Genomic DNA, 15,954 nt, shown 5'->3' with positions numbered 1-15,954 from the left:
TGAGAGCTGGGTTCTTAGAATGCTCCTGTTAAATAACAGGGGCCTTGTTATGGTTAGTTTTAGAAAGGGATGATAAGTGAATTTTCTCATCATCTTGTGACATTTGGTCTCTCTTCCTATAAGCAAGAAGCCAGAAGAACCCCCAAACCATGTATATGGTTTTAGTAAAATTGCTGGGGGTACTACCCTGATCTGTAATTTTTTTCTGCTTACCACTGAATTTTAATTGATTAAATAAAATACATCTTGAATATTTTTTTGCTCATGTATTTCTGCCTTTGGCACAAATTTGAGATAAAAATCACTTTAAAAAAAATAAATGTTGTATAATATCCCTCTTCTATTTTTTCTGTATTGAAATGGCAGTTGTTTTTCTAATCAAAATTTGGTTAGCCTTGTCTGATCAGGCAGAGCGTTATACTGAGCCCTAAATGTTGCCATGGGCTAGGGTCTTCTAGTCATCTCCCTCTACTGTCACCTGCCTCTTAGGCCTCCATTGTTTTGTCACTTCTTTGTCTCTGAATTCCTGGCCTTGCTCTGGATGCCCTCTTTCCAGCTGTACCTCTTTCCAGCTGTAGCTAATAACCATTGGGATAGCAACAGGAGGCTGGGGCTACTGACCTTTCTCATTGTGGACCAGAGTGCTTAACCCCCAAACCTGAAACCTGCTGCCAACAACAACAAAATCATTTTAAACAGTTTCAGCCAACTACAAGTCACCTTCTCCTGTGACAAAGATACTTGGATCTACTGCACATTTAACAAAGCACTGAATTACAAAGGAACAGAAAACCTTAATGGCCTGTATTTAGTTGTTTGCCATTAAAAGCTACACTTTTCTGAATAAATAAAACACTGTAAGCAAATAGAATCGAATATTTAAAAGACTAATAATAATAAGGTTGCCACCAGTGGCAGGACCTAGATGCATACCTGATAAATATGACACTTCAAAAAACTAATGTTATTTTCAAATCTGTGCTGACATTGAGCAGCTTTTTCATCTGAAAGTTAAAATGAAGAAAAATATTAGTATTGACATTATTTCTACCAGACAGTTATCCTGTGACATGTAAATGATTGATACTTAGAAAACTGAATTCTTAACATCAGCTGTGCCATGGCTTAGTTCATTAATTAGTGCTATTCTGATTTACCCTCTGTATTAAAATTAGGGATTTTATCATTTTTCACAGATACTGATACTGTTCTTCACCTAAACTACAAATTCTTAGTCATATATTGTTATTTATGTAAGTGCATTATTAAAATAAAGGGGCCTCAGTCTTTCTGAAACTAGGAATAAGCCAAATTATTAAAATAAGCTTGCCTAATAAATATAATTCTTATTGTATGCTTATTTTCATAGTTAAATTTAGGCAACACGTACAGAAATCTCCTCTCTGGAGATCCCTAAAAGACAATATGGGGGTATTTTATTTATACCTATCTTTTAAAGTTCTTGTTTATTTACTGGGGAGAAGGAAAGAAGGAAGGGAGTTTAGAGGACTGAATGTGAGCTTGAGGCATGTTTTGGAGAAATAGACCTTGCGTAAGAGACAGCATTTATCTGAATGCCATTACTAAACAGCTACCTCCTGCAGTTCTGAATAATGAGATGAAGCTGTTACTTGTTTAGGGGTTTTATTATTCTTAACCAAATTTGGAAATCAGTAATATTTGCTGATTTTTGATTTCACATTAAAAAGAAAAACATTTGCTTAACCACAATTTTTTTTTTTTTCCTAATAATACTTTAAAGCTTTTCCCCAAATATCTCCTTTAAGGTTATGTAAGGTGCTCACTTTTATTATGAAGTATATAAAACAATTTTAAGGGCAAAAGAACAAATATAGTTAATAGTTTGATAATTCTTATCTTAATTTAAAAAAAGCTTTGATAGGTAAGATGTCATAGGAGTGACTAAAAAGTGTAGAAATGTATGATAATTTTCTAACACTTAGATTTAAGGAAGATATTTTGTAGAAGCAACGGGAGAAACTTCTAAATGTTTACCATCATTGATATGAAAATAATGGAAATGAGAGCAATGAGCCAGAATTTATTTCAAAAGTCAAGTTCTATAAAGATAGAAATTGTTATTAGCCATACATAGTCATGTTGAATCGCCACAGTTGTTTTGCTTGGCAGCCCTTCCAGCTCTAAGTTATATGGTCGTTCCTGGGAAGCAAGTGTAGTGGAGAGTGAGTCTTGCCAACAAATCAGAATTTCTGGTAAATTAAAAATTACTTCTTGGTGCCACCAGGTAGGGTCTCACTCCCATCGCTTTACTTTTTTTCTTTGCTAGTATTTGTAAGTATTCAAAAAAAAAAAAAAAGTAATGATTTGCTCTCTTTACTTTGAATGAAATGAGATCTAAATACTCCACCCCACTCCCACCCCCAGTTATACTGGCAGCCGTGGCTACATGTACTCTAGCTGGGCTTCCAGTTCTTGAATCTGAGATCAAAGATGTGTCTATGGGAGAGTGGTAGAGCTTGGAGGTTTGCTGGAGAACAGTATAGTGTTTTCTATGGATAGCTTTACAGAAACACAGTTAACCAGCATTCAGCATTTTCAAAGCAGCTGGGGTGGTTTTTTCTTTAAGTAAAAGCAAAGGAAATCTATTTTGCTTACTTCAAAAGGTGATCTGAAGAAGTCATTTCTTTATAATATTTTTGATGTTTCAAGATGTTTACTCTCTCTTTTGGGTTGCCCATATATTAACACCTGTCCTTAGGTTTTAAAGTGAAAGGTGATGAATGCAAAGCAAGATGATTATCTAACATCAGGTGCAGACCCAAGCAGTGTTCTGCACATACGTGGACCCTCAAATGCTGCTGACCTTATGGCTGTCATCTTCAGTGAATCCCTGTCGGTTTGTTGAGCACCAGCTGTGTAGGCAAAGCACGTGTTAAACTAAGAAGTGCCAAACTCCTTGCTCTCTTGAGTTTCTGGTCTAGTTCAGTGCTCCCCAGATAAATGTGGTGAAGGACCAATTTGTTTTTTTCTTGTATCTTTTGTTGTTTTTAATTTCCAGTCCATTGCAGACCATTATGTTTGTAAAATTGATAAAAATGAATGACTGGGAAATGAAATTTAAAAGATACATAAAATAAGCCCCAATTTTTAAATTATTTTCAAATTCAACAGTTATAAAAGTATTCTGTCAAGTTGCCATAGAATTTTCTAATCCCTTATTCTCACAGACCGGAAACACTTATCTCCAGAAGGGACCGTAACAGTTTTTTCGGACCAGCACTGATCCATGGATCACGCTTTGAGTCACACTGGTCTTTTTGCAAGGGAGGAGCAGTAACAACCACTCTGCCTTACACTTAGGCTAAACGTGTGCTGAATACACATCATGCTTTTCTGCCCACACACAATTACTCATTCTCTCTGCTTAGCCTAGAATGCTCTTTCTTCCCCATCTCCAGCTATTGAAATCCCATCCAGTCTTCAAGATGTATTTCAGATGCCATCTTTTTCATCAAATCTTTTGTGCCCTCCCACTAATACCAACAACAGCTGGGTTTGAGCTTTCTCTCCTCTTTCTTGATATTTGTAATCTGCCTCATACCATAATTATAAGAAGGCAGTATAATGGCATAGTCAGGAGGTTTGGGCTCTGAAATCAAAGAAACCAAGACTCAAACCCCAGCTAGGTGACCTTGAACAAATTCCTAACCTCTCCGTTTCCTCATCTGTAAAATTTGTCTGAGTATGGTGCCCATCCCAAAAAGTTGTTCTAAGTTTTAAATGAGATAATTCATGAGAAGTGTCTTACGTAGTAACTGGTACATACATAGTAAACATTCCATTAATATAACTGCCATTATTATTTGATCTTGACTTATCTCCCACCCTTTCCTTTACCCTTAACTCACTAGATTGAGGATAGGGTTGCTATCCCCTGTTGGAACCAGCACAGTGCCTTACTCATTAAATATAAGTTGAATTTAAGTGCTTGCGCCATTTAAGTGATGCAAACAAGCAGTGGAATAGAATCCAGACAGAGAGAGAGATTACTGATAGTTGGAGAGGTAAAGGAATTTTCATGGAGATTATGGTATTTAAACTGAATGTGATGTAATTGGTGACAGGCCCGGACACGTGCCCACAGGCAGGGAACATGACCTGGTTGGCTGTGTGGAGACTGCACAGGAGCATTGGGAAGTGGAGCAGGAAAGGCAGCCTGAGGCCAGGTTATAAAGGGCCTTAAAGGCCTGCTTGTGGTGATATGCTTCTTCTCTTTTGAGCATGGAGGAGCTGTAGAGTCCTGTTTCCTACAGACAGTGATTTTGACATGGAGGAAGCTAGAGCCCAGGGACCCAAGGAGGAACCTAGGAAACTGATGAAATCCTGTTACCTGAACTAGCATTTCCTAAACTATACCTCTGAATATTAATGTTCCTGGGCGGGAGGGAGTTTACTGAGAAAACAAATTTGAGAATTGCCCTATGTCTAGCTCTCCCTGTGGAGACTGATCATGCATCCTGACTTATTGGTAGTATCTTACTCAAAAAGTCTAAAGTTGAGACTTTCGTTGAACTAGTGTTTCCCAAACTTCATTGGCCACAGAACTTTTTTTCGTCAAGTGTCTGTGAACATCTCACAAAACACAGTTTAAGAAACGGTACCGTAAACAGTCCTAAACCAAGAGTATTGCAATGAAAGAACAAGTAAAAGTTGGCTATTTCTCAGTGCTTAGCAGATCCTAGGACGTTGGTGCAATCTGGTAACTGCCAGACAGGAACCATGTTGTCTGTCTCTGCTTGGTATTTGGCAAGATTACCCTAAGCAGGGATTTTGCAGGACCTCACCAGTTGCTTAGGTTTGGAATGCCAGGTTATTTACGTTCCACCCCATCCATTTCTTCTGTCCATTGTGAGTGTCTCCACAAATGTCCCCTGTTGCCATGCCTACACTAGACACTTGGTGATTCCCAACCTTTGTGAATTGCAACACTGTAATCTATTTTTGTTGTCCTTCTTCCTCTATACTTTCGAAAGATTTGTTATGCAATGTGTTATATATGTAAAAGAAAGTGAATGAAAATAAATTTAAAATGACAACCCTTCAGAAATTAAGGGGTACCCCTGACTGTGTCAAAACTAGGGTTGGGGTTCATTGGGCTATGTGGTCATAATATTTTTTTCCCCTCATTTTAACAGGATTAGAATTAGTGGTAGTATGGCTTTAAGTTATCTTGCTGGGTTATTTATGCCTGAATCAATATGAATCTTGCACACTTTCAGAAATTAATTCAATTTTAAATCTTAATAGTACTTCTTAGTCACTTGTTTAATAGATTTTAATATATGTACCATCAGTTAAATTTTAAAAAGCAAGATAATCTGATTATGAGCATGGTTGGCACTTAATCTTTGCTTAGCAATTTAAGGTAAATGATGCTTTTTTCAAGGATAATTATGAAGTGGATATATGTAAAGTGCTTAGAACCTGGCACATAGTAAACACTCACTACATAAAGTGTTTGCCACTACAGTCATGAGTCACTTAACGACGGGGTATGGTCTGAGAAATGTGTCATTAGGCAATTTTGTTGTTTTACGAACATCATACTTACACAAGCCTAGATGGTATAGCCTACTACACACCTAGGCTATATGGTATGAATCTTATGGGACTACCATTGTATATGTGGTCCGTCGTTGACTGAGGTGTCATTATGCGGCACATGACTGTATATGTTGCTGCTGCTGTTATTGTTGTTGTTGAACATTTGGGTTAGGTCCTGCCTGGTTATTTCCCAGTCTTCAAAATAGTTCACACTCCACTTTTCTCAACTGCTAAACATTTTTAATTAAAATTGTAGGATCATTTCACCTAAACAAAAACTCAAAAAAGAATTAGAATGCAATAAGTTTCCAAGTAGTTGATGTAAATTATTTTGACCATAATAAATTATTAAAATAAGATGTTAAAACCCAAAGTCTTTGCAGATTTAAGTAATATCCAGCTGTGGTTATATAGTTATTTTACTCGACCTCTAATTTAAGACACAGTGCCTTTTGAATATTTTTATATGATTACACTTAAATTAAAGCCTTCCATACATTTCCGTATTATAGAAAACATGTTTATATACACTACTTTTGTTTTTGAAGTGCTTATTGTAATTTTTTTGAAATGCTTTTTGGAAATCTAAATCTCTAAATAACTAATTTTTTCTGCTTCGATTCCCCCAGCTTATTAAAACAAATTCAAGTGTCAAGTGCTTGGACTCCATGTGCTGTTTCTCAGAAGGAGAAGCAACGTGCGCATCTGTTGGAAGAATGCTGGAACGAGTAATAGGAAGATGTAGTCCAACCCATGTCAGCAGGTGTGAAATTTCTCTAAGTAGCCTTTGCTGCAGATGAGTATCCTGTAAACTGGGACAGGATGAACCTGCATCTCTAGACGCCTAATAAATCAGCAGCTGGTTTTACCAACTGAAGCAGGAAGTGTGCTATTTATTAGCACTCTTTGATAGTAGATTTCACTTTGTGCTTTGGGGTAGGGGGTTCTTTCAACAAAGGAAGAGAAGCACCTTTGAAGAGACTTTTCATCTAATGAACAAAAAATTTTGCTTTACAGTCTTTCTAAAATGTACTAACTAGGAGTGTATCTGGTGCGCTTATTTGGTTTTTATAGCTTTCTTTTTTTGATTATACCTATAATACTGTTTTATTTTCTGTATTTGTTCTTTCTTTGTCTTTTTGCTTTTTGTATTTACAGAATAATCTACACGTAACAAAAGATTTTGCTTTTCTTATTTTTCATGTATATTTTCTGACAGTCATTTGAGATTTTGAGGTATTTATAAACACGAAAGATTGTATTTCTGCTCTCCCACCCGTTTTTATCTCTGTAATGAGGTTTTAAAATGAGTTGTGATTTTTAAGTTTTTACATGGTATTTGTGGTCTAATTAAAAGTTCATAAGTTAGAACAGGCTCTTTAAATTATGGTTTAGAAGAATCTTGGGCCGTCCCCGTGGCTTAGCGGTTAAGTGTGCACGCTCCGCTGCTGGCGGCCCGGGTTCGGATACCGGGCGCGCACCAGCACACCGCTTCTCCGGCCATGCTGAGGCCGCGTCCCACATACAGCAACTAGAAGGATGTGCAGCTATGACATACAACTATCTACTGGGGCTTTGGGGGAATAAATAAATAAAATTATAAAAAAAAAAAGAAGAAGAATCTTAGCATTTTTGTCCCCTCCCAAATCTATTTGTTGAATTAGATTTATCAGTGCTTGCTTTTGTGGATCATAACAAAAAATGCCATTTTTTTTTGGTAACTGCCACTTAAATTTATTTAAAAGTGAAATGGATTCATTGCTTCATACATTTCCCCAAGAGACATATTATTTAGGGGATGTTAAGGAGTAGAAATAACTTTTTTCACACTTTGGTGTTTTTTTTGGTGAATGATATCATATTCCCAAAAGCAGAGCAGCAGTGCACTGGTGTGCATGAAGGGTTACAAGTGGGCAGGGATAAATGGTGATTTCCATTGTCCACAGTGTGCCATGTGAATAGTACCACTTTCTGCATGTGCCGTGGCTTGGACAATGTTGGAACAAGTATCTTAAGAGGAAGGAGAAGGGAGGAGGAGGCACTACTTGTATCTGTTGATAAAAGAATTTTTAATACGTGCTTAGCCTTTGTGTTTTAAAAATGATGAGTATAATGTCATTCATGTATCATAAAATTCAGGTAACTGTTACTGGCAAACTTGTTAGTTCCTACTTTGCCTTTAGTTATGGCCATGTCTTGATGGTACAGTTGCATTTATAAATAGCATTCTTATGTTAATATAATGGCTAGGGTTTCAGTCTCCATTTATTGATTATAAAGTGTGATCAAAAATATTTCCGTAATGCTATGATACCATTTTGTAGTAATTTTATTCCACATAAAAGAATTACCATGAGCAGTTAAATTTGTTGGAACTTATGTTATGACCTACACAATTGTATTTTAAAATGCATTGTAAGAAAGCAGCACTGTCATGTACCCAGGCCAACAAGTTTCCCAAAGGAAATTCCAGAAGGACTTTTATTTAAGACAGCTTTATTCTGCAGAGCTAAGATAGGAGTTAGACTAAGAGACTACTATAGAACTTCTACGGAATTTCTCAAATTTCTACTTCAACAGGACATTCTCCTCAATGACAATATATGTCTTCATTAACTATTAAAAAAAACCTAGAATTAATTTTAAATGAGCCAAAAAATATTTTTCTGCTTTATATATATTCCCATTTTCTCGATTACAATTATTTAGGTAATATGCCCCCATTATTCTTTACATAGCTGTTTTTATACTGCATTATCCGTTTTGAACCAGGCCCGGGAATTATGGGATTTATTTTGGCATATTCTCTTGAAGGTGGCTGTTATCATATGTACCTGTTTTCACTTAATATTGTACCATATTCTTTTCTTTCGTAAGACTTTATTTTTTCATTTTTCTGATAAAATGTTTAATAGTAATTAATATCTTATTTGACAGACTATAAATACCTTTCCAATTTTGTCTGATATCTCAGGTTATATTTTTGGTTACTACTGTCATTATCTCCGTTTTTTTCTTCAAATGAATAATAAGTCTTTTGAGATCTGTTCATTTTTTTCTAGTGGATAAAATCATACAATATGCAGAACCACTTGGTGCTTTTCCAAGGGCTATATGAAAATTGCCATAGATCCATTAACATTATATTTAAACTCTGAAAGTCATTTTGAAATATAGAGTTTTGTTTTTGTTTTTTACATAAAATTATATTAGTGAAATATGTTTGGCATTCCTGTTTTGATTTTGGAACAGCCTCTATTCTACATTTCTATTTCACATCTAATTGAAAGGAAGGGCAAGGCTGATGCTTCTATTACAAAATGTAGCAGCCCTTGAATTCATTACATATTAAACATAAGAGGTAATGGGCATTACTTGAGAAATACAACTCGTGCTTTCATATGACAGATTTCTCTGCTGAGAAACTTTTACCATCCATGCCTAAAAATTCTACTTACATTTTGTTAATTGATGTTGTCAAAGAAATATGCCATTATTGCAAGCTCATTTTCAAAGATAGCATCAGGGTGCTATATAAAGGATATGGCCTCTTGTACCCGAAAGGGCTGTACTTCACAATAAATGACTTTCTCTATTATTTTACCAACAGTTACTTTATCCTAATTCAAACTATTTTCTAAATAGAAAGGAGATGACTGTTATTATGTAGTTCAGGTGTTTAGTGTTCTCTCAGATATGATATTTAACATATGAATGCACATGTGTGCTTTGAAAAGATCAAAAATGAAGGAAACCTTACCTGATAAGATTCTTCTATGTAAGCAATGGTTGGAAAAGAGGAAAAGCTAATACAAAATATTGGCAGTTTGGGAGTGGAAACTTGACTTCAGATAATTGGGGTGTTGATAGTTATGTTTTGTAATATGTGTCTGAGCATACTTTTTCTTGCATAAATACTTATTCTAAGAACTGCTCAGTCTCATTTCATTCATTTATTTCACAAATACTGAGTGCCTACTATGTACCAGGCATAGTTCGAGGTGCTAGAGAACAGTAGTGAACAAGGCCTTCCTTAAACTAAGGTAGATATTGTTTAAGGTTTTCTGGAAACTAGTAAAATTAGAGAACCTGTAAACCACTGGTATGGTGGTTGCTTGTTTGTCTTCCTCTTTGCCAACTTTGTAAAATTTCTAGGTCCAAACTTCATTATGACTGTGCTCACTTAATTGATTTAAACTCGATCTACATACAAACAGAGTCCCTAGGAAATAGCAGATTATTTGATAAAAGTGAATTTGGGCATTTTAAATGCTGGTCTCTTCCTCTAACATCTTTGTTTAAGGAAAATGGAAACCCTGAAAAAGTTACATAAAATGTATTTCGTGTTACGTGTTTTTAGTCTTCTAAGAAAAACCACCTTTGACTTGGTAATCCTAATATTGTTCTTGAAATAGATTAGGCTACTTGAAGCATGACAGGCTATTTTTGGTCTTGAGTTATTTTAGCTTAAATTAATACAGCTGCAAATAAAGTGTTAATTGCTAATCGGCTTTATCATTCAGACAGTAGTTAACTTTTCCAGACCAGTAGAGGATCGTTTGTTTTAGTTAAATGAAAACCCTAGTGACTTACAGGTATCTTTGATACCTATTGAATAAAGTATTCACTACAGTCAAGCTAATTATGCTAAAATCTTTAGAATAGGGTTTATAGCTGAAAAGAGATAATAATATAATATGAACATACTACTATTTGATTCCAAAGCTTTTGATAAATGGGATTTTTGTTTGTTTGCTTCTGTGATGTCAAAATACAGCCTAGTTGCTTTTCAGTAAAACTGAATATGCATAACTCTTAAAACGTGCTTATTTCTTACTGAATTGTTAAGATTTTAAGAGTGTCATATGCTTTACTACCTATACAAATTGTTTTAATGCTGATGAATGTCTGAATTTTGGCTAATATTTTTTTATATAATGACTAGAGCATTTTTCCCAAGTTTTTTTATAATATAAATAGAATGTTCATTCAATGCTAGTATGAAGAACTTCTCTTTAGTGTTTAAAAATGAATCAATCAATGATTATTTTAATACTCATTGCACTTTGGTCTTTAAGTTTTAGAGTAAATTTTTTTTCTTAATTAAAACATAGGTCCTGGTGAGCTAAACTTTTCTCTTACTGTTACTTTAGATTATGGAGTGCATCGGATCCTTTCTATACCAACGACAGGAGCATCTTGACTCTCTCCACAATGGAATCATCCACTTGTTAAAGTGGCAGTAGTACTTTGTGGGAGCCATTTCAACTCCTTTCCTAAAATTCAGTGTGATCATCCTGGTAATGGCCATACTGGCTCTTCAGATTTACTTTCTGAAATCTCTGGAGTAGTTCATACCCACTCAGAGTTATAATGGCAAACAAACAAAAAGCATTAACGGGAACCCCTCTCAACTCCCTTATGTTAAACTTTGTGAATAAAGAGACATTTTGCATCTCTTTGTCTGGATCTTCCCTTGTGCTTAGGGGACTCCTTAATGGCATTTCAGCCTCTTGCTAAGGCCACTATATTTTAATATCAAGATAGAAAAGGGAAATAATTCCTAGTGAATTGTATTTTTTAGTATTAGCTTGGTTATTGAGTATTCTGTTTAAATCTGCTTCTGTAAATTATGCTGAAAAGTTGCCTTGAAAACTCTATTTTTTTATTAGAGTTATATTTGAAGCTTTTCATGGGAAGAGTTAATGTGAATAGTAAGAAATTTTGGTCCCTCAGTGACCCATGTTGTTAATTCATTAATGCTTTCTAAGTTCACAGAGCAAATTAGGAGAATGCATTTCCAAACATCGTTTACTGCACTTTGGTAGTAAATACATACCAATACCAAACTTCTCTCTAGGTACTGTAACACTGCCAGTAAAGTTAACCATATACATGCAAACGGTATATCATATACATAAATTGGAATCAAGTCCATTCACCAAATTTCAATATGATGTTTACTAATATTTTTGTGACAGAATATGAAGAACCTATAGTGGGTAAATTATATACCATTAGCATATTATTATTTAATGTGTTTATCATTGGATATTTTGCATGCTTTAATCTGGTTAATATATTTCAATTTGCTTTTTTTTCTCTCTCTCTGAAGGCTCTGTTTATAGTATTTTATGACACTGTTGTAAAGTTCAACTGTATCAATAAAAACAAATTTGGACAGTATTTAAATATTGCAAATACTTTTAATTATACAAATCAAAATATTATGGTAATTAAACCAATAAAAAGAGAAGAGCCTCTTTCTTTGGCTAACTGAGACTTGCTCTGCCTTTCTGTAAGCTAGATTTTAGAATAAAGGATTTCAGATAGGAATCCTGTTATTTTTAGGTTAGTATATATTATCTAAATTACAGCAGACTACCACAGTGAAGTGAAATTTGCCCAGTGTCCCATTATAAGGTAAATTTTCAGGTGTGGCTATAGAATGTAAGTGAAACAAAGTCTAAAATGCTAAATTTTGTGAGGTAATGGCAGCAATAAATTAAAATGCTAAGAATGATGAATCGATTACATATTAGTGTAATTAACTCACTGCACTTCAATAGTTAATTTCCATACTAAATTTATCATGTAGATCCATTGTTGTCATTTGTTTTGACAAAAAGTAATGTTTAAAACTTTGGAAATGATTGTTGGTTTAAGAACTGTTAGCCGACTCTAAGCATATAATGTTTGTGTACATATACATTTAAAATTGTATGGAATGGTTAAATAAGGTTTTGCAAAACTTTTGCCTTGAGAATATAATAACTCCTTTTTGTAGATTTATTGCACAACCTTCCACCCATTTCCCATTTCATGAATATAAGACTTCTGGAATTGGGCAGATAAGCAAAGAATGTAGAGTCAAGAATTAAGACTTTACCTTTGTTTACTGATAAACTATTTTTACTAATATAACATTTGTCTTTTTTAATAATGCAAGGATATTAGGCTATGAATTTCAGCATAAATATTATTTTTCATAAATAGCCCTTCTTTAACTTGGATATTCCAAAATTGGGTTTAGGAAGACACTATTATTCTGGAAATACACTAAAGGGATGATAAAATGTCCAATGTATACACTCAGCAATTCATGTTCCAGAAGAGGAAATACTGCAGAAAATATTTGGTAGAGTAGTTTAGTGGAGGATAATATGGACTTTGCTTTTCCTTATAATGTCTTATAAAGTGTTCATATAACAAAATGACGTTCAGTAGGCCTGCATTACATCTGCCTTACAGTGTTTATTTGCCATCAACTAAACTGACCACTGACACTAGAGAAGGACTACAAAGCCGTCAAGAAGTCTCTGACAACTGCAGCAAGGCAGGAGGTCAGCTAACCTATATGGTGCTTAAATGATTGATGTCATTTTCTGCATTCACTATTTGAAGTTATTCGAGAACTGTATCTTAAAAAAGTAAATGACTTCCACTGATATGGTCATCTTGCTCTGTTGTTCAAGACCTTCCTTTTAAAGGAAGACTATCTTGTAACTGTAAGACAAGGATTTTCTTGTATGTATTTAAGAAAATAATAGTGTTGTCTACAAGTTTTCAATAGTTTTCTAGTGTTAATATTCATATTGTAAAACTATTATTACATAACCAGTAGTCACAGAAAATTTCCCCTTTGCATGTTTCTTGAAAATCCTTTGGAAATTACGATGTTGATAATTAACTTACTCTTATCTGCCAAAACCAGAGTAAGATGCTACGTGTGTTATTGCTAGTTAATTAACCGTCTCAAATCTATTTGCCTCACTTGCTTGCCTTTGCCATCTCTGAAGGCTGTAGCCCTAAAGATAGTAGCAAGCACCGAGTCAGTTTCCAGAATTGCCCATCAGCTGCTTTAGGTGACTCAGCACCCTGCCACAGCTTCAGCAAGCATTAGGATCACCCTAGGAGTAGAGTGTGGGCCAGGAGCACTGCAGCCCTAGGCTTGCTGTGGGGTCGAGAAGAAAAAGGGAAAATTTACAGTTTTAATTTCTCTTAACTACCCTCTTCCTTGGGTCTTAATGTCCCATGATGTCTTCTTCCCTCATGCAAACTCTGGCACTGTCCTGAGTAGGAGATTAAAAAGAGGCAAATCACCTTGTTAAGAAATACCTTTACTCAGACCAGGGTCATTTCTACTGCCTAAGATTGTGAATTTGGGCTTATGTGATAAGCTTGAGACTCCTATCTGATAGGCAAGAGTCACGGCCACTAAAAAATTTACGATTAATACTGAAAGTTTTTTAAAGATGCTTCTCTGAAAAGTTATTGGGGGGCTGGGGGAAAAGGGAAAATCTTCCATGTTTGTGTTTTTCCTGTAAAGATCGATTTAGGGTATGATATAAGCATGTATTAATAAAACTAACATACCAAAGAGTTATGAAAAACATGTTTCATTAATTTTGGTCCCCTTTTAGAGACATTTTTATTTCTATCTTGAAATGAGTCATCTATTTTCATAAAAATAGAATATTATAAAATGCTGTTTCTGTGAGATAACTTGAATGATATTCCTTCAAAAAATAGATCATAACTAATGATATGTTTGTAATAATGGTGATTGTTAGATTTTATTAGTAGCTGGAAATACTGTAGCAACACTTAGTTTAAAATTTTGGACCTCAGACACTGTGGCTGTCTAATACAATCCTTTAAAAATTCTGTGCATTGTGAGTAAATGCAGTATACTTATTGTACAGCTCTCAGTAATTTTTTAAAGTTTACTAAATTATATTTATTGAATAAATATTTTCCTATATAAATAAAAGTGTTTTTCCATTACTTAGGCATTTTTAGCCTCTCTCTGCCCATCACAACGAGCACTGCCAAATTTGTTTTGAGTTAAATTCTACTATATTTATCCTCCGTTATAGTATAGGAATGCCTTTATGCCTTTCACTGACTGCAGTTTTCAAAAATCTAGAAGTTCTTTGTTACTCAGGTTTTATAGATCATCAGTACATCTCCTGAAAAAGGATGTGATAGAAATGCACCAACTGTAAAGACCAACACACTTCAACTAAAAATTGCATCATTCGTGAAAAGCCAGCCAGTGTGAATTTGGAAATACTTTGGTCCATAGAAAATATGTGCTTTCTTTAAAATATACCTGATATAATGTATATTTATATATAAACTATTCTAACCTCCTGTTGACAATCACTATTCCTAATGTTTCTTCAGTTGCCAGTTAAAACACATAATTGTTTAATCTATGTTTATTAAAAGGGTATGCTATTGTCTTTGCCCGAGTATTAGTATTTGCAAAGGATGACAATGTATGATATATGTAGTGTATTTTTATTTCTGAAATGAAATAAGAATGTGATCCTGGACAAGTCAATTTAGGCATCTGTTTTTAAAAGGAGTTGAGGATTTGGACTATCTTTAGGATAACTTCAGTCTTTAACTTTTATTATACTACATGATGAATCATGTTCTTAATAAGAAATTTAAGACAAAAAAAATTTTATGAGCAGCATTTCACCATAAAATTTGTGAATTCAAAAACAATTCAAGTTTTATTTTGAAGAGCTAACTGGCTGACAAAGCTACTGTAAATGGAGATAAGTCCACATGTCTCTGAACGGTTCTTTTTGGGAATGGCAGAAGGCCCTCTTCTGATACATCAGATTTTTAATACTAATTTTTTAAGGTAAAATGGTATACAAGTAAAATTGATAGACAATGGTGTGCAAAGATTTTAGGATTGCATTTTATCACTTTTGACAAATCTATATATCTGTGTAATCCTTACCCCAATCCAGGTAAAGAACCTTTCCATCATCCCAGCAAGTTTCCCTTATGCTGCTTTCCAGTGAATTTATGCCTTGCTTCCTGCCCTTGGCAACCATTTTTCTGTTTTCTATTGTCATAGGTTAGTTTTACCTCTTCTTGAATTTCATATAAATGGAATTTTACAGTATGTTCACTTTTGCATCTGGCTTTGTTGCTCAAAATCTGTGAGATTCATCCATGTTGTTTCATATATCTATAGTTTGTTTCTTTTTGCTACTCAGTGGTGTTCCGTTTCATGAACATCCCACAAATTATTCTCTGTCTTGTTTATGGATATTTGGGTTATTTACAGTTTGGACCGATTATAAATAAAGTTATTATGAACATTCTTTGTGGACATGTTTTCATTTCTCTTAAGAAATAACTAGTAGACTTGCTGGGTCATAAGGTAGATTTATGTTTAATTGTATGAGAAACTGCCAAAAAGTTTTCCAAAGTGATTGTATGTGCCATTTTATGTGCATTTGTTTGAAATTATGAGAGAGTTGTTCTATTATATCTCCTTGTGATTTTAATTTGCATGATGACTAATGATGTTTAACTCCTTTTCATATGCTTATTGGC

At 34.4% G+C, this 15,954-nt stretch overlaps 1 protein-coding gene across 3 annotated transcripts in view; it reads left to right on the top strand.

Annotated features, from left to right (window-relative positions):
* Nucleotides 1-15,719, top strand: part of ATP11B (ATPase phospholipid transporting 11B (putative)) — a 105,018-nt gene extending 89,299 nt beyond the window's left edge. For all 3 annotated transcript variants that reach the window (XM_087439971.1, XM_004424681.3, XM_087439970.1), the window contains 2 exons: nucleotides 6,216-6,349; nucleotides 10,740-15,719. In XM_087439971.1, coding sequence (XP_087296097.1) covers nucleotides 6,216-6,349; nucleotides 10,740-10,821 — 216 coding nt within the window. In that variant the 3' untranslated portion in view covers nucleotides 10,822-15,719. The remainder of the gene's footprint in view (nucleotides 1-6,215; nucleotides 6,350-10,739) is intronic.
* Nucleotides 15,720-15,954: the final 235 nt, after the last annotated feature.

Source organism: Ceratotherium simum, chromosome 15 (assembly GCF_057802395.1).
Source record: "Ceratotherium simum simum isolate JZ-2026a chromosome 15, ASM5780239v1, whole genome shotgun sequence".
Classification (NCBI taxonomy): domain Eukaryota; kingdom Metazoa; phylum Chordata; class Mammalia; order Perissodactyla; family Rhinocerotidae; genus Ceratotherium; species Ceratotherium simum.
This window is presented reverse-complemented; position numbering and strand designations above follow the sequence as displayed.